Source organism: Epinephelus fuscoguttatus, linkage group LG13 (assembly GCF_011397635.1).
Source record: "Epinephelus fuscoguttatus linkage group LG13, E.fuscoguttatus.final_Chr_v1".
Taxonomy (NCBI): Eukaryota; Metazoa; Chordata; class Actinopteri; order Perciformes; family Serranidae; genus Epinephelus; species Epinephelus fuscoguttatus.
The window spans coordinates 9,266,600-9,284,900 of record NC_064764.1 but is presented as its reverse complement, the minus strand read 5'-3'; the positions used below and the strand labels follow the sequence as shown (position 1 = coordinate 9,284,900).

Sequence of the window (18,301 nt, the reverse complement as noted above, 5' to 3'; positions counted from 1 at the left end):
TTGTTTGTTGAGAGGACAAATAGATTTCTGGCTGACACTTGCACTGAGTCAGACTGTCTTGTATCCGGGAGTGTGTAGGTGGTAGAAAACTCCACCCTCTCTGACTGACCACACAAAACCACAGCCCCGGGGCGATACTTTTGGTGCGCCTGCCTGCCATCCTGCTTTCACATGCAGTATTTTGGTATTGCAAAGCCTGAACCAACATGATTGGAATGCTTGTTTTTCCGCTTTTGTCCCCTTTTTTTGTAGAGAGGCTCTTTTGTTCTAATGGGATAATTTAAGTAGGAATGTTTTCACTTTGGGGTTTGGAGCTTGGGGGGGGGGCTGTTTAGGGCTGGGAGTGAAGATTGAAACGATGGACATTGCAGAAAGACCTTTTTTGGTCAGGGATGGCCCGTCTCTCTCAGTTTGTTGTTTGATTTAGTCCATCTTGCCTTTTTTCTTTCATTAAAATCATAGAATTGGGCCATTTCTCTTGAGTGTTTACATAGCTGTGACACAGCATCTAAACAGTTCTGTCCTTTCTTGGGATCAAATCTTTCCATTGTGAAATGATCACACTCAGTTACAATTAAAGAGAACATTCTCCCAATTGTACACATAAAGGTCAGTTTATTAGACATGTTGACTACTCATTAGCTTGTGGAAACATCATCAAATTTAAGAAAATAACCCTGATGATGACAAATGAATAACTGTTATAAACAAAATGTTGTTTCCTGTCAGAACAGGAAGCCCGCAGCTCACAGCAGTGTCTTGTGGTGACTTTGTTTTGTCTGCTGGCTTGACTGGGGTATGATTAAGGGAAGGTGAGTCTTAATTTAACTAAAGGGAATGAAAGCGACTGCATTAGAGTAAAACACAAATCATAGGAGCGGAAGTGAAGTATATTTTATGTCTTGGTTCTCCATGTGTGTCCCCAAATGTCAAAAAAAAAGTTGGCCGTTATTTGAATTTGAATCTAAATGTTAAGTATATAAAGTTGCCCACAGTCTACAAGGCATGGGAGGTAGGTTCTCATGCAGTGAATAAATACCACTAAATTACAATAAATTAGGTAGTTTGGAATTTGTAAATGAGCCCAAGAGGTATGGCGAACATACACACACACACTCTTGCAACAGCTATTATCATTCGAGCAAAGAAAAAAGTGTTGAATTACAATTATGAATACACAAATAACAGAATATTTTTTCTTAAGCATTTCTGTGGTGGTCACACTTAACTTGCCCAACATTAACGAAAATGTCAGAATTTTTGGTACAGCAGCTCACTGCTCTGGAGGTGCTATGAACTCATCCCTAACCCTGGCCTTTGTGTCTTGGGATGGTCTGCTGAATGCTGATAAGAGTCAGCAGTATTCTGGGGTTTTTATTACCATGCCTTTGTATGCTTGTATTGTCTTGTCTTGCACAAGAGCTTTCATCTGCAAACAGTTTCTTTGCTTACTGTAGATTATGTAGATGAAGTTCTACTGAACATGCAAAGCCGCAGCATTTCCTCTTTTTTATCCCGGTTCTTCCTCCACAACTCGCTCTTTAGATCTGCTGAACGAAAGGAACAATTCCTTTTTGATATCCTTTGTATGGAAAGTGTGTGCTTCATGCGTTGGTGTAATTGTGAATATGTATGGTGAATGCTGTGTGCACCTCAGGGCCCTGTGCTGAAACCTTGTGCCATTACATGTTTTTCAGAAGTGTTTCCCTAATCAAAGAGACTTACTTTTTTTTTTCCAATGATGATGATTCTCTTAGAGAAACGGATGGTAATAGGCTTAGTGTATGACAATATTTGTGTGCAGCACTGCTTGTTTGGTGGAAATAATCCTTAATTTACGGAGTGTGATGTAAAAATATGCTGTTTTTCCCCACGGTGTCTCTGTGCCGTTGCTAGACAGTCCTGTAACATTATCCGCACCACTTGCAGTGGTTTTGAAGGTATTGAAAGTCATACCATCAGGATTTCTAAATACCGTGGTACACTATTATACCATGATACCGCCCAAGCTTAGATGGTTACCATTGTGACTTGACTGTAATGCTCATACATGAGAGGGGCAAAGTAGGGTGAGTAATGCTTTGTGGTGTGGTAGTAGTTCTGTTCAATAATCCTGAGTGAGTTTCAACCCAAAGTCTATTTTCGAGCGTCAAACACTAGACCTGAAAAGTGACAGCAAAATGTTTCATCCATCATAGAGAGTGATCGACTTGAATTTCTGACAGTAAGTGGTATCCATTAGTGACAACACAGTTTATCAGAGCATCCTTAGAAACATTACAAACCTACCTTGCAGCATAACCTACCCCTCTGTTGTCTCAGTGCGTTCCAAACATTTTTTGGCTGAAATATGGCTGAAGCTGCCATCTTAATCATCACATGACTCCTGGAAAGGTCTGTAGGCAATGTGTGTGTTTGTGTGTGTAAGTGTGTTGGTTTGCACACATCATAACTCTCGTGATGAATATGATTTATTTTATGGCCTAGTAACTCTTTGATTGACAAATGGAGTCATTTCAAATAAATCTCAGCTGATGATGATGGCAATAATTCAATTATAACCCAATAGATTGTGATCATTTTATACAGAGTTGTACAACTTTGTGATTTACCACGTGCCACTGTTAAAGTTAAGATTCAGCAGTATTTTTGTGACAGGCGTTTTCCCTGTCTAGATATAAGGCAGGCTACATGTTTCTGTTTTTCCGTCACTAAATTTGATTTATTTATTGTTTTACCTGGTAACACTTGTGCACCAACAATGCAAAAAAATAAGTATTCCTAATTAATATATCTTTACAGTGATATTAGAATACTTATTTTTTATTTTATATAGAGAATAATATAGGTTACAAATACGCAGTTATTTGGGAGTGTGTTAAATGAGCAGATATGTGAAGCCTCACAAAAGTTAATGATTTCAGCATAATAAGGTGATGACACTGCCTTGCACCAAAAGTTTTTTTTTTTATTTTCTATTCATTTTTTCTCCTAATAGACCAATTGAGGGCACTTAATGCTTGGTCGGCTAAGTAAAGCTTCTTGAAACGACTCCTATTCACTGGCATGGTCGCAGAAGAATGCTCCTCTAACGGCCACAGTCCCAGGACCTTTTGATGTTTAAACACATGCTTCACTCATTTTGGGATTAAGAGGCTGAGGAAATGGCCTGGTTGACATTGCTGGAATTACCCAATGATTTGTAAAGTCCAAGGCTTAATTCCTGCTCCTCTAGCATCAACTGTACATACACACCTTAACACACACAGACATACTGTGCCTGAAAGTATCAAAACCAGACATACTCTTCTGTGCTTTTCATCTTTGTTAGCTAGAATCATTACCTGGGTGGTTCCCACTCAGCACAACTACTGTGCAACTAGCTGCAGATGAGATGTTATTGGGTTTAGGGATTGGAAGCCTTTTACAGGATAAAATCATTGTTTCATGTCTCCAAATCTTCTCTATCCATAAAAGCTGAGCAGATTGGACAGATAATGCCTTGTCTAGTGCAGGCATCTTTGTGAACATGACATAAATGTTTGGAAAAGCATAAATGTTTGCAAATCCCTCTAGCATGAAAGGCTAGTCCCAGTTGTTATTGAATGTCTGATAATATAGGCGTCTGGATTTCCCCTCCATCTGTTAGCAAACGGGAGAAATTTCCGATTTGCCCGTGCTTATCGTGACTCATGTGCTTTAGCAGCAGGACAAATTTTACTCATTTTGGTATGAGTCAGTTAGCGGAAATAAACACTGTCTGAGACACTGAGACTGAGATATCATCTGTAGACAATCTAAAATGCTTTGTTTTGTAGAATCTGTGACACGTGAAATGACTCTTAATATGGGTAAACCTGTTTTACTCTGGATAGTGGTAGTAGTTTAGTTTTATGTTATTCATAAGGAACACATCAGACAAAAGAACCTTGACTCTTGTAGTGTGTACAAAGTGTGGGGTGAGTAAAAATAGCCACAAATGATGCTTCAGATCAGGAATGACAAAAGAAACACTCCTGTAAATTCATGTCTCAGCGGATCACAATCACAATCCACAGTGATGATGGTTGGTTTGCACCGAAGCCAAGTCTACCAGGCTGTCTGCCATGCCTTTTATTACACGGGTGAGAAACATTAAAGAGGACACCATTAAAAAGCAGCCAAAGTCTTTCAGTGTGTGTGACGGGAATTTCTCAAATAATGTGGGTAAACAACACAATTACCAGTTTCTCGTAGAATCTCTTTGCAAAAGTCAAACATGAAGTCAGATCCCACATAAAAGAGAACTTGGCCACAATAATGGGATTTTTTTGGTTATCATGTTAATGGAACAAAGCAAACCCAGAAGAACATCCAATCTTTCTCCTGTTTGCTCAAGGCTTTATTCTGCTAACACAGATGGGGCTTTCAGTCAGACATCTTGCTTAATTTACCTTTTAAGAATTTGGAACTTTAAATAGCCCTTTTCCGTTTGCTATAAAGCTCTAATGTACTACTACAATGCTGACAACAGGCAGGAATTTGGAAATCTCAACCCATGCCCTGAAGCACTGTGTCATCTATTTTACTTCAAATTAGAGCTGAGCAATATGGCCAAAGATGTTATAATGATTAAAAAAATGTATCCCGTTGACATTAATAATTGTCAGGATAAATGTCAAGTCATTATTTCTTTTAAGTTTCAAGCTGTTTTTGTTCCAGAGTGAAAGTTGAAGAAACCAGAAAGTTAATTATAGTTTTAATTATTATTCATTGTCAGAACATTACAGATACTTAACAGTGGAATATTTCATAAATCTGAGGCAATTATAAAACAATATTAATCAAAAATAATGTCAAAAAATACAACAATAAATAGACAAAGAAATCTTTCATTCTGGCCAGCAGCATGTCATACTCTTTGTACAGATGGCTTAAATCTTTTTGTAAGTGTTTTAGCTGACAACGTTAACAAAATAAATCAATAAAAATTAACTCTTTACTGTCGTTACTATGTTCTGTATAAGTTTTGCACACACAGATTTTTGCAGTTTCTCTTTTAAAACTCTAACCAGACTTGATGATGCAGTGAAGTAGCATATTCATCGTTTAAGAACCACCAATGAAACTGCTGTGACGAGTTAATGTGTCATGAGTTTTATTCCCCATTAGCATTAGAGAAGTTGACGACCCATCTTGTGAATGTGATATCTCAAGAACACCTAGAGGCACAAACAGCCACTTGGACTCAATAATGAATTGAATAGATTTTAGTGCTCAAAGGTCAAGGTCACAGTGACCATGCATAAGTCTCATCCTCTTGAACATGATATCTCAAGAGCACCTTAAGGATTTTTTTCAAATTTGGCACAGATGTCTACTTAAAGTCAAGGACAAACTGATAAGGATTTGGTGGTCAAAGGTCACTGTGACCTTGTCTGTTGCATTCTTATTAACATGGTATCTCAAGAAGATGCAGAAGGAATTTCTTCAAATTTGGCACAAACAAACCTCTACTTGGACTCAACAATGAACTGATTAGATTTTGGTGATCAAAGGTCAAGGTCACTGTAACCTTGCATTGGTCACATGCTCTTGAACAAATCTCTCAAATTTGGCACAAATGTCCACTTGGACTCAACAATGTCAAGGCCACTGTGACCTCACAAAATATGTTTTGGCCACAACTCAAGAATTTGTACATTATTTATGATAAAGTTTCATGCTTGAAGTGTCAAATAGGATAAGATAATGAAGTAATGACATTTGACATCGTAAGATCAGAGGTCAACTTCAGTGTGACATCGTAATGTTCTGCAAAAACCCTTTTCTGGCCATTACTGAACGCTGTAACTCAGGAACAGAGGGGAGACATTACAGATACTGAATTGGTGACACTAATCTTGGGTGTTCACCTTGGAACTGTTCTGATTGTGTAGATCTTTGCTGCTGCAGCGTGGAAAATTTAAACATCCATGTTTTAGAATACATTGCTTCTTTGCAGCAACATCGACAATTAAAGCATTGTCCAATGTCATGGCTACATATGAGTCTGGACAGACATGGTTGTAAACTGCAATGTGTATCGTTGGCAGAGGCATACAGTCATGAGATGGTAATTCTAGTTTTGACTTGTCTCGGTATTGTTGCTTCAGGATCAAGAGTTTCTCCCCACACTCCATTTCCCTGAGATTACACTGTTTACATAATTTCTCATAACCCACAGTCATTGTGCCTGTTCTTCTGGGAAAGGATAATAATAAAAACAACAACCCAAACAAAAATAAATATGTGCACAAACGAATCCTCGGGGGACAAATACAGTGTACTGTATATATTAGCACAGACATGTCACAGAGTAACAGACATGGCCTTTTTTGAGAGAAAACAAAAAGTTCAAGGATTATTTAAAATATGTCATTTCTGTTTTCCGTTTCCCTGCAGTCACTTACAGATGCCTCTCAAAGAAGTATCTGGATGATTTGTTCTTTTTCTGCCCATCCGGTTATGGATCCTAATCCCCAAAGTCAACACTGCTAATGCCGGACTTCCGATCTCCACGTTGTTTCATCTTTGTGGGAAGTGAGAATGACAGAGTTGTCATCACCAGCTGGCCCAAACACAACACTGTAGCTGATCAGGTAGCAACCACCAGGATTTCCCTTTGATTGGTGGTGAGCTGGTATTACAGAACCTGAAATTAGTAACCCTTCTGATTCCGAGCCAGTCGTTAAAAAGTAGTGGCTGTAAACGCATCTGTTGTTCAGTCTTGTGGTATTTTTCTTCAGTTGACTTTCCTAAACATGGCATTGGTTGTATCCCTCATTTTTTATGAGTTGACAAATTATGTTTCAGCATTTGGCCCCAAATTGTACCCCTTGGCCTCTTTCATGTGTGTCAGATGTCTGCCGAAGGAAAGGTTCAGACTTGCCGTGCACCGTCCTGTTAGGCAGTCACAGGGAAACAGCTGGTATGTGCAATTCTTCCACTAACCTCTCCACCTCCAGACTCCCATTAACTAGTGGTTACCGATGGAAAAATGAGATATGAACTATTTTCCTCTTTCATTTCCTTAACAGACCTACAATTTTGTGTTGATTTGAAATGGAAATGTGAATGGGCTGGCTTTCGTTAGCCTGCAAGTAAGCGTTGTTTATGTAGCATTGCTCAATTAGTGTGTCCTGCACACCACTGTGATTGCTGGAGGGTTGCACATTGCCAAAGACAGCTGTTCAGTACAAGAATACATAAAAATTAAAAATAATAATAACATTAAATTGAACTACAGTCAAGTGCTTGAACTGCTCACACATGACCTTTGCAGTCATTTATCATTAGCCAGTGAGAAGCTCCAATTGGAGGTTAAGCACCTTACTGAGGGACCTCTTCATGTCAGTTCATGAAAGGAAATGACACTGTCACTCATTTACACCCCCAATCCAGATTTTCCCAGCTGGTCTTAGGAGGAAAACGTATAACCTTTCAGCCAGCAGGCCCAATTCTCTGACCTGTAGCCACCTGGTGAAACTGACCCCACTCTCCACCACAAAGAGAATAAAGGCCCTGTTGAATTTGTTGAAATTACATTTTTCACAACACAGAGATCACTAATAATACCAAATCTAATGTTTTTCCTTTCACAACAAGGAATTAGAATGCTGTTATTTAAAATTTGCTGACCCATATATTCTCAGGTAAATATGTAGCTAACCTGAATGTGACATTTCTAACTCTGTGACCCTCTAACCCTGCCCATATAAGACAAGCAGAGTGTCTGGATTCCAGGTGTGGGAGAGTCCCTCTTCATTCTTTTCAGGTCTAGAGAGCAGGTAAATGATTTGTCAGAGCGGGATGACCCTTCGCTTGAAGTTCACCCAATGTTCCACTGGGCTGTCTTTTGAAAAATGAATTTATTCTTAGATGCACATGATAAAAAACCAATGTACCGATTCAAGGTTTGTTAAGAATAAGTACAAATGTGTTGATGGTGTCCAGTAGTTAATAGGAAGTCTCGGTGAGCTGAGCTCTTTGTATATTTTTGATTTAAGACTACTTGTACAAGTCAATACAAGTGTTCCTTTATTGTGTTACTTGCAGAAATCAACTTTATTCACTTTATGAAATTGAATTATTTGTCATTCTTCTAAACAATCTAGTCTAAATCTAAATCTAGTGTAGACAATCTAGTCTAAACAATCAAGCTTTGATTTGTCCTCAGTACTCAGGCAAACAAGGAATGTTTATTATTTTAAAAAAGACAAAAGAAAATGGACATTATTAAATAAAAATACCGTTGGTTGAAGAAATAAAATATAAAGTACCTCACATAGTGATGAAGTGCTGTTGAAAAGAGGTTGCATTCATACTTCTGTGTGCATCATGGCACTCTGCCGCAGGTTGGTGTAACTAAATATTTAGGCTCTGTTTCCTGTGATGACCTTAATGGACTTTGTCATCCTGTTAGTCTGCCCCACCCGTCTCTCATTTGACATTTGTGCATGTGTGTGCATGCTGATGACGGTCCTCTGACCTAAGTGCTTTGGACTGTAATGAGGTCAGCGTCCCATTGAACCCCATCATAAACCTGACAGTGATGTAGTCTCCCTCTGCTGATGAAAACAGTGAACAGCACCAGCATGCTTCCTCATGTCTTTGAGGCACATTACACAGATTATGTAGATATTCTCTTTGTAATTTCAGCACAAAGATGAAAATCTGTTTTGAGTTATTTGCTTGAGTGAACAAGAGGATTACTTTGGCAGTGGTGATAATTCCATAATCTATCCATACATCCTCTTGCAAGTCATCTCATGGGCTATTAAATGTCAAAGAACCGGTGCCTTTAAGGACTTAATCGTGGAGTCCCATCATTCAGGAAGCATAATAACTGTGAACACATGTCTGTGGTTTTTCTTTGTGCTGTGACATCAACAGTGCAGGTGTGTTGAAAGTTCTGCCGGAGGCTCGGCCACCACGTTGACGTAGCTGATGAAAATAAACACCTTGTTAATTAGATTGTTATCTTAGTGAGCATCATATTAAACAGTGTGTAACACGGTCATTCCCTCTTATTTTCCAGCTACACACTTTCTGGCACTTAGAAAAGAAAAAAGTTTTTTCCACAGCATCTTGACCATATGCTTTATCTGCCGTGAGGTGCTGTTTGCTGTTGACAAGCCGTATGGACGTTGTGTTTGATTTTCCACAGGTGTGTTTTTTTGTTAGGAGAGCACCACCTGTCTACAGAGGTTTGCTTTTTGTCATCGTTTGGCGCAGTGTGCAGCTGCGAGGATGTAGGACATTTGATTTTTACTGATCACTGTGAAATGTCTGTTATCGTTTTATTCTGAATGAGACAATGCAGCCATCTATACTTAGAGTAAACCATTTTCTATTGGGCAGCTCCATGAGGTGGAAAAACATGGACTGCTTTCATTCTATTGTGGTAGCATTTTACGTGTAGTTCAGTCGGTTTCTGACAGACATCTGATGCAAGGCTGTGTGATTGAGAAACTGTCGCCCTATTTTACTGCATCTAGATGTGGCTCACATTGTGGACAGTAGAGGGAGCTATTTCCACACAGCCTCACTACTCTGTGAAGTGATACTCCAAGCAGAAATACAAGCACAATCAGATGTTCCTAACCTGCTGCTTGTTATTTGTGATGCAGCTGCAGTCGTCTCCTTAGTATGTGGTAAAGATTGTGTATCCTAAGGGCTCTGCAGAACAGTGGGAATATCCTTCCTTTCCAACCTCACCAGAAAACACCTCCTTGAACTGTAGAGACAATAGCTAATAATACCATGACTTTATGTAAACTCTAAAAACTTATCTAAACCAGCCACACAGCTTTAATAAGTCAAAGTGTGCTCTGTAGTTTCAGCTCATCTCCTCTGTGAAGTTTTGTTCGAGGCAGAAGAATCAATACTGTGTCTGTCATTAGCTGAGATAACACCTCCCAAGCATGGTGGGCCGATTACAGTTCTGACATTTCCGGATGCTCTGACTTCAAAGTGCACTAATTAGTGGAGTCATTACAGTAAAAGAAATAAGTTCTTTTAGAGAGGGATTTTTTTAGGATGACAGTAAGGCAGTTTGAATCCGTAGGTCAGTTCCCGCACCACACCTCTTTTTAAGCTGTGTTGCATGTTTTATCCTTGAAAGATAATTCCTTTAATCAGTGTAATATTCCGGCCTGGAAGAGATGATGAAGCTGAGTGAAGGTGGAATTCCCTGGTAACTGACTTATACAATTTGAAGAATGTGTCAGTCTTAATGGTTGTGTGGCTGTGAGTTATTATAGCAGAGTTTATGTACATACATTGATGTAAAGAATTTCTCTGTTTGGCTTCTGCATGAGTAGCAGTTCCCAAAACACATCTTTCAAGGGATTTGATTAAATCTCAAGCCAAAGAAACAACAAAGGAACCGATCACTCATTAGTCAGCCGGGAATTTCATGGTGTTTCAAACTAAGTGGAACATATAGTTGTCATATTCTCAGGGTGCAATTTATGTGCAGAACAGCAGTCTAGCTTTGATCTGCCCCTCTAGATAAGTGATGGTGTTTACTGGGAAAATAATATTTCTTCTATGCATTAAAGATAGTAAAACATGGCTGCCCTCCCCCTTCGATCTCATATACAGTACCTCTTTCCTATACTGTAACTGTTGTTAAGGCCCCGCAGGCTACATATTCTCCTGTTGTTATGGAATGTGTCTTATTCAGAGTGACAGCCAAGCTGTTTCTGCTTGCCTGAGCAGGACTGCGAGGAACCCCGCAGGGCTCTGTCTGCCCGGCTGTCTCTTTCTACAGGATACTGGATTGTTCAGTTGAAAGATGCAGCCTAGCAGTCTTTGAAGCAATCAGTAGGTTTTACTACTTTTCAAGAAAACGTTGCCCTTATGTTGAGGATCTGCTGGGATCAGTGCTGACTGGACAGCTCAGTGTTTACCTTGCAGTGTGATGGCGTTTTTGGTTTTCAAAGTCATTGTTACTTTAAGTTTAGGTTAGAGTTAGAAACTTTTGTGAGAATGCTATCAGTGTTGCAACTTGCCACTGATAGAGAATGTCAAAAATGATTGATCATTTTGTTTTGAAGGGGAACACCACTTAGTTACCCTTTAATTCAGGTCAGCGTTGAACAAATTTGAAGTGACAGGTAATTAATTCATTCACATTAATTTAAGGTCTTGCTACAATGTCAAGTTAATATTCATTTCATTGACCAACCAAATGCTTCCTCATATTACAGATGGTTTGGTGTCATGGTTAACAGGGCAGAACAAGGGGTCAGACGGACAGTGAGTTTAAGGATCACCCCATTCTTGAGAACAGAGCACAGCCTGTAGTACTGCTAAGCATTTTTCATTTAAACAGATCATCACACCTGACTTCCTGATTCATATTTCCTCTTTTCATACCCACAGCAATGCAACCCTGTGGGTAGTTTGCCCAAGTGTGGCGTGAATGCACTCTAGCACTTTTCTAAATTTTAACGCTGGACTGCAGCTCTTCCATCAATGATAAATTTAAAAATCTTAAACAGTTTGGGTTCACAGTAGCTATCATATCTCAATGGGAGGCCTTTATACTACAGGCAGGGTTACTCACTCCCAACCTGCTCCTGCAGGCCACTCCAGGGCTGTGATAAGTCTCTATTTGTGGGAAACGGGACCCCTTTCCCTCCTAATCTGATAGCTGTGACCTTCTGACCTCTGTTCTGTCAGCCAACCCCCCACCTCTCATTCTCCGGCTGTCTCACACAGTCAGTGACACACATTCACTGGTCTGAGATCTTAGAGATGTAAGAGGAGATGTCATTTGAATTAGGGTCTTTGATTCAGGCGTGGAGTTTGTCCTGTGTAGTGTGGCAGTATAGATGCACTACATGTTTCAGAGCTCAGTCTGCTGCTGTTGAGTTGAATTTAACCTGATAATACACATATATATGCAGTTCTCGTTTGCCATCCAGCAAGGCTAACTTTGACTCAATAGAACGTAAAGTTTACATTCTGGTACATACACATGAGACTAGAACAACAAGGGTACATGACCACAAATTGCTGATTGTGCCTTTAAAAGAGGGGATAAGACAGATGAATGCACTCTGTTTTTTAAGATTCACAGCAGGCTTTAAATTTAGTTCGAAAGCTGTTGAATGGTCCCTGTACTGTACTGTGATTCACCACCCTGTTGCACAGGGATACAGGGTCAGATGAGAGGTGTTTTGTCTTTGCTAACAGTCAAATACAATATGTAGAGAGAATGCTCAGTGGTGAAAATTATCAGATGATGGTATTACAGGCATTTCCTCATGTGTTTTTATTTCTGTGGTGGATTCAAGTTGAGATATGTTTACACTGCTGCTCAGCTGTGACTTGCTGGGGAGTACTATTTGTGTGTGTGTGTGTGTGTGTGTGTGTGTGTGTGTGTGTGTGTGTGTTTCAGCCATATGTTCGCTATAGTTTGTGTCTGTTTGTGTCCGTTTACACTGCTGCTCAGCTGTGACATGCCGTGCGACTGCAGCCCATGTTTATTTGTACATGTGCGTGTGTGTATGTGTGTGTGTGCATGTATTTCAACCATATGCAGGCTCGTTTATGACTTTCTGTGTGGACATCCTAATTTGTGTGTGTCATTTAAAACTCCCAGCTCTGAGTGCCTAGGAGCTTATTGCTTGTGTAACCGCTGAAACGGCAACTACACTATGACTCACAGCGAGAGGTCAACGACCCCCACTTGCTGAAATAACACCAGTGAAGGTGCAGGGAGGGCTGCCAAAAGGCCCTTTAGCTGCTTCAAGGACTGCAGAGAATACACCCTTGCGTTTTAGTATTGTCGACCCGTGGTGTAGCGTGCGTCTAGTTTTGTGCCTCTCTGTTTATACAGCAGTTACACTTCAGGTCAAAATGACTTGCTGTATAGTGCTCAAGTGTTGAGTTAACATTTAGGTTAATAGAGAAGGTTTATTGTAAACTACATTTGAAACATATACTTTCCCTCTTTCCAGTGCCAGTTGTGTAGGAGATTGTGTTGCACATGTCCTTGTGTTCTTAAATTATTCACAAAAGCTATATTTAGTACTGATGAAATTGGCACTCTGCATATGAAATTCAAAAGCTGAATGACAGTTTGGCATAAAGTACTGCTGTGCAGTGACAGATAATTGGAGGCCTTTGGCCCCTCATGGATTATGTTCAGTGGGTTTTGTTGGTGTTGTAATTAGTTGATCATTTATCCTCCCATTCATGGTCTCAGCACTCAGACTCATTCCTGGTCTTAGGTTTCAAGCTTTTGTCTCTGTATTGTGAGGACAGACACTGGGGGGGCTGGAATTTCAGTTCATCCTCTGCTCAAACATCTCAGGATTTCACAGGTCGCAGACATTAAAGACATTTTTAAGGAATGGCACTTTGCTATATCTACATATATAATAAAAGGTTTTCTTTTCTTAAAGGTGGAGAGATACACAGTATTCATGGTAAATCTCAATTAAAGACAAGACAATAAAGCAGTGAAAGCATGTGGTTTTTAAAGTCTGACTCCACACTGTATGGTTTTATGTGAAATTCAAAGCGTAGGAGTTGTCGGGAAATGGTTCTCAAGATGGAGGTGGCTGAGCCAGTGGCGAGCAGCTAACGATGCTACCTCCATAAACAGCTCACAGCGACGGTGCTGACAAAGCTAACAATCAGGGGGGACCAGAGGGCAGGCGCTACGCTTCTGCAACAACGCCATCCCAAGCTGTAACTGCCGTATAAATGCAGTGCAAAGCGGCAGCAGTGAGCTAGCTAGTGGTATACACACATGCACATGCATGCCTGGCCGCACCAGCTCACTACAACAAACCACAGAGAAGTTCGGATTACAGCACACACAGATGGAGCGTGACTTCATTCTCGGCTCAGGCTGCCATTACTTTATCTTTATGCAGCATATATTGGTGTGCTGCAATATTAATGCTCTGAATGTTGAAAACAAAACCTTCAGTCATTTTGATTCCATCATTTCCAAAGGTTTATTACATTGTTTTACCAATGAAGATGTAATGGGTTTTCATTATACCCGTGTAACATGTGACATCTGTGTCTCTTGTTGATGAGTTCCTGGGTCACTTCACCAAAATCATCAAATACTCCTCTTGGTATTGAGCCATGGAGATACTTTTGGTTTAATCATTGGTTTAATCTGCTGCTAAGACTTCTGCCACCACTCAAATACAATGAAGGTGAATGGAATTTCATTAGTGGTGCCACTGAAGCACTGAAACATAACATTTTTTTGTAATTTGGGTGAACTGACCCTTTAGATTACAGATCCCTGCTGAGATAATGGTCCTCTGTCAGCAGGCTGCAGTGACCAGCATGTGAACTGTGTCAAAGGGAAGTTCTTAAACCCTTGTAAAAGACATGCTTTAGCTGCACAGTGGTCTCCAGAGTAGGAACCACTTCATTTATTGAGCTTAGATATCTTATAAGATATCTTATCTCAGCCATGTGTGTTGAATAAAATATATATGAACCACATTTTTACCGAAGCGTTTTAAACATAGTCGTGACAGTTGTTCTAATTATTAGTCCCACCAAGAAACATTTCTTTTCACTTTCTCAAATAACACATATTAAAAGGACGGCTTATTTGATCTGTTTGAGTTTGAGTTCCCTAAAAACAAGATGTATCATCAGCAAAGTACCGTGGATGTGCTCCTTTGTTCATACAGGACAGTGCAGACTTTTCAACTATTCTTACTGTAATTACCTGTTCCAATTACAAATGCTACTCCTGAAAACAGGAAATCTTCTGGCCGTGTTGACATTACCCAGCCTGTACTCTATTCCGGCAGCAGTCAACATGAAAGGGATGTTGAAAAGAGGGACTTTTGACAAGGTTCAAGGCATGTTATGATATCTGCAGATTACCTGTGCTGAGAAAACTGTCACTAAAAAGCACAAAAGTACTACCTTCATTAAATGGAATTTTGTCTTTTCCTCGTCAGGTTTTTCCATCACTAAGCGGATTGTTTCCTAGTTCTAAGGTGACAGAGTATATGCCTGGCCACCCAAGTCTTTTGGCAAGTTTCCTACTGTTAAGTATAGCAGAACATTTCCAAACTTTGTAAGATCTTTTATCTTTTGTTGTCATACAAAACATCTTCAGGCTAATTCATTGTCATTTTTGAAATACTGATGGGAGTACTCTTTTAGACAACTTATTCCTTCTCTCTGGATTCTGTGAGTGATTAGGGTTGGCATCTTGTGTAGTTAAGAGAACAGAAAGGGACAAGATAAAAGAGCAGATCATGCTGATGGGACTCCCCACAGGACATGGGAAGTGTAGAACAGTAAAGGCACCTCTGCTGTCATTAAGTTACAATGATCTGGTTTGAATGACCTGTGGAAATTCTTGCTGAAGAAAGTGTCTGCTATTTCGTTTTTGTTCTGAAATAAAAACCTATACAATAATGCAATAAACTAGAGAGTCCATTAGTGGGGTAGAATTGATGTCTAGGGCTAATCATTATCTATCACAAGACAGAGTTTATTACCCTAGGGTTTATTAGCCAAGTCTCGACTATAAACGTCATGTTTATTTTAGTTTACAGACTTACAAAAGAATACTTTGGTCACTGAGTTTGTCTGACCACAGAAGAATGGGCTTGTGGCTTGTGTTCGCTTTTAATGTCACCTGCAACATTTCATAATGGTCCCTTTCTTGAGGAGCATTGCCTAAAGTCAACGTGAACATGAGTCTCCCACAGAAAGTTGTCATTCTTCTTTTTTTTTTTTTTTTCAAGGAACCGCTATAATCAAATTGTCTCCTTTTGACAGGTTTAGAGTGAACAATTGCTTGGTTAAGAGTGTTAACTCCTCCTTGCCCAGAGGATCTAGTAATTTACATTTATGAAATCATGCTACAACTAGCCTCTTAGAATTCTGCCGCTGAACTGAGAATAGAAAACCTTACATCTTCCATTCTTAAAGTAGCGTTCGTTATGAAATATTTTAGCGGTGGCAAGTATACTTTTTTGCTTTTTGGTTCCTTAAAGGAACAAATGTTCTTGTAAGTAAAAGTCAAACAGACACCAGTTCAAGACAACCACAAGTGCCTTAGTCATGTTTACCCAAAAGGAAGCCACTTTTCATATGACTACACACAATATTTTTCTTTCATTAAAAGTGTCATCAGGGCAAAAAGTGGAAAAATAATTCAGCCTTGTGATACATAAGTGAGCTATACCGCATTCTTTTCTTTAATAGGTCACAGTTCACTAGTCTTTGTAGTTTGTATTAGATGTATGAAATGTTGAAGGATGTATTGCATTCACATTTTTGCTAGTGTCAATATTTTCCATCCTTTTTTAATGTCTTTGGTGTTCACCCTCCCCCTGTGTTAGATCAAACAAACATAATCTTGCAGACATGGATAAGTTAGACCATTAGTGACCAGAAGCCATGACAGAAAGCCATAGGATACAAAGTTGTCAAGCTCGTGTCAAGACATTTGTGCATCTCAACATTAGCGTCTGGAACATTTATAGGGATAGTTGCCTGCTGTGCACAAATGACCCAAGTTCCCCATCAGGAACTAATGTTACATGCACAACATCCCTGCCTTAATTTTGAACAGAGGTGCTATTAGAAACACATTTGCACAAACCTCCTGTTCCCTTTATCACTAATCCCCCATTAGCAGATGTTGAGGGTCTCTGTCAACTGATCACAGCATGGTAGGCAGTATGAGAAACCAGTCTGGACAAGAAAGTGAGTCCTGGATTACTGTGTAACCACAGAGCATTGAAAACAGGGGTCTTAACCCGATTGAACAGTAAATGGCACCATATAGAGAGGGGACAATGTATGCAGGAACTAGTGGAAGAATAGAAGATGATACATTTACATTAATTAATGGCTTGAATTTGACACTGTATTCATCTAAATGTAAGGAATAATTGTAAAAACTTTTACTGGCACAGGTGGATTGAATTACTTTAGTTTACAAGTAGTTTCAGCTCTTTTTGTTGAAATTACCAAATCACTTGACAACAGCTTTTGCTCCCAATGCAGTTTCACACAGTTAAGAGTTTTTAAAGCTATATCTGCAGTTTTCCCATTATCATGTTTTAACAAAGAGAACGAGCCAAGGGGAACAAATTGCTCCTCTCTGTAAAACACTGAAAGCATCAGTATTGTACACTGAAAGGCAAAGCTGCCGTAATTCTAAGGTATCAGTCAGCAGGAGAGATCGCTTTTCACTGCTGTGACAAAAGGAGAAGGAGGAGGAAGGAGGAGTTAGGAGAGGAAATATTGCCAGGGCAGCCAATACGGAGCACACCTCCTCCTGCTCTCCCCCTTTACTCTTTTGAATGGGGCACTCCTCTTCACTTTTCCTCTCTGCCTAGTGGAGTGTGTGTGGAGACAGAGCTGGAAAGTGTGTGTGAGGAGTATAGTGGCAGTGTGGACATGTCACAGTTCACTCTGGGAGCCTGATCAAGCCGGTGGATGTGGTAAAGACTTGGTATTATGCCTAAAATGAGGACCCACTTTGGAGTTTTGTTTTTGTTGACCCTATGGGTGGTCTACTCTGATGCTTGGTTCTGGGCCTGGAGTGGTACTACAACTTTGCCCCCAACAGTGGACCATGAGGGGTCTGGCAGTCCAGCAGGTAGTGGAGAACCACCATCAGAGAATATTGCAAGGGTTGGAGAGGAGATCATTGATGAGGGACATGGGATCCCAAAGGTTGTGCAGACTGAGGGACCACGACAGACCACTCTAATACCTACAACACAACCGGAGACAGCACGGATTTCATCACGCATACGTGAACCTGGTAATGGCACATCTTCTCTAGAGGGTATGGGTTCTGGAGAATCTGATTATTTAAGCTTTACAGAAAATGTTTCAGGACTTGGATCTGGGCTTGAGTCTGAATTGGCATCAGACACTGGGTCAGGTCATTGGTCTGGCTCTGGATTAACATCAGGAGCTGAAACTAGCTGGGGATCTGGTTTTGAAACACAAGGAGTAGTAATGCCAACTGATTATGGGGGGTTTGATAGTGGTGGCAGTGTAGAGTCCCAAATAACTGAGATGAAAATAGAGTTTGAAAAGAGTGTCTGGGTAACTAGTAACAGAACAGATGAGGGCCATAATCTTGGTAGCACAAAATCGGAGCAAAATCTTCTTGGAGTTGTGGAAGATACTCTGTTACCAGCTGGTGAATCAACAGCTAAACAGGAAGCTTTATCTAATCAAGTGTCACAGACTAAACAAGCTTCATTTGTTAGCCAGACGCTTTCTTCAATCCAAACACCAACAA

At 40.0% G+C, this 18,301-nt stretch overlaps 1 protein-coding gene across 2 annotated transcripts in view; it reads left to right on the top strand.

The window, feature by feature from the left end:
- The window catches only part of col18a1a (collagen type XVIII alpha 1 chain a), a 100,133-nt gene that overhangs the window by 25,470 nt on the left and 56,362 nt on the right, over positions 1-18,301 (top strand). The window contains exon 1 of one of the 2 annotated variants that reach the window (XM_049594402.1): positions 17,387-17,836. The exons of the other annotated variant lie outside the window; for it this stretch is intronic. Within the exon in view, the coding sequence (XP_049450359.1) occupies positions 17,503-17,836 (334 nt within the window). The 5' untranslated portion in view covers positions 17,387-17,502. Of the gene's footprint in view, positions 1-17,386; positions 17,837-18,301 lie in introns of those variants that run through there. 2 annotated transcript variants of the gene reach the window in all.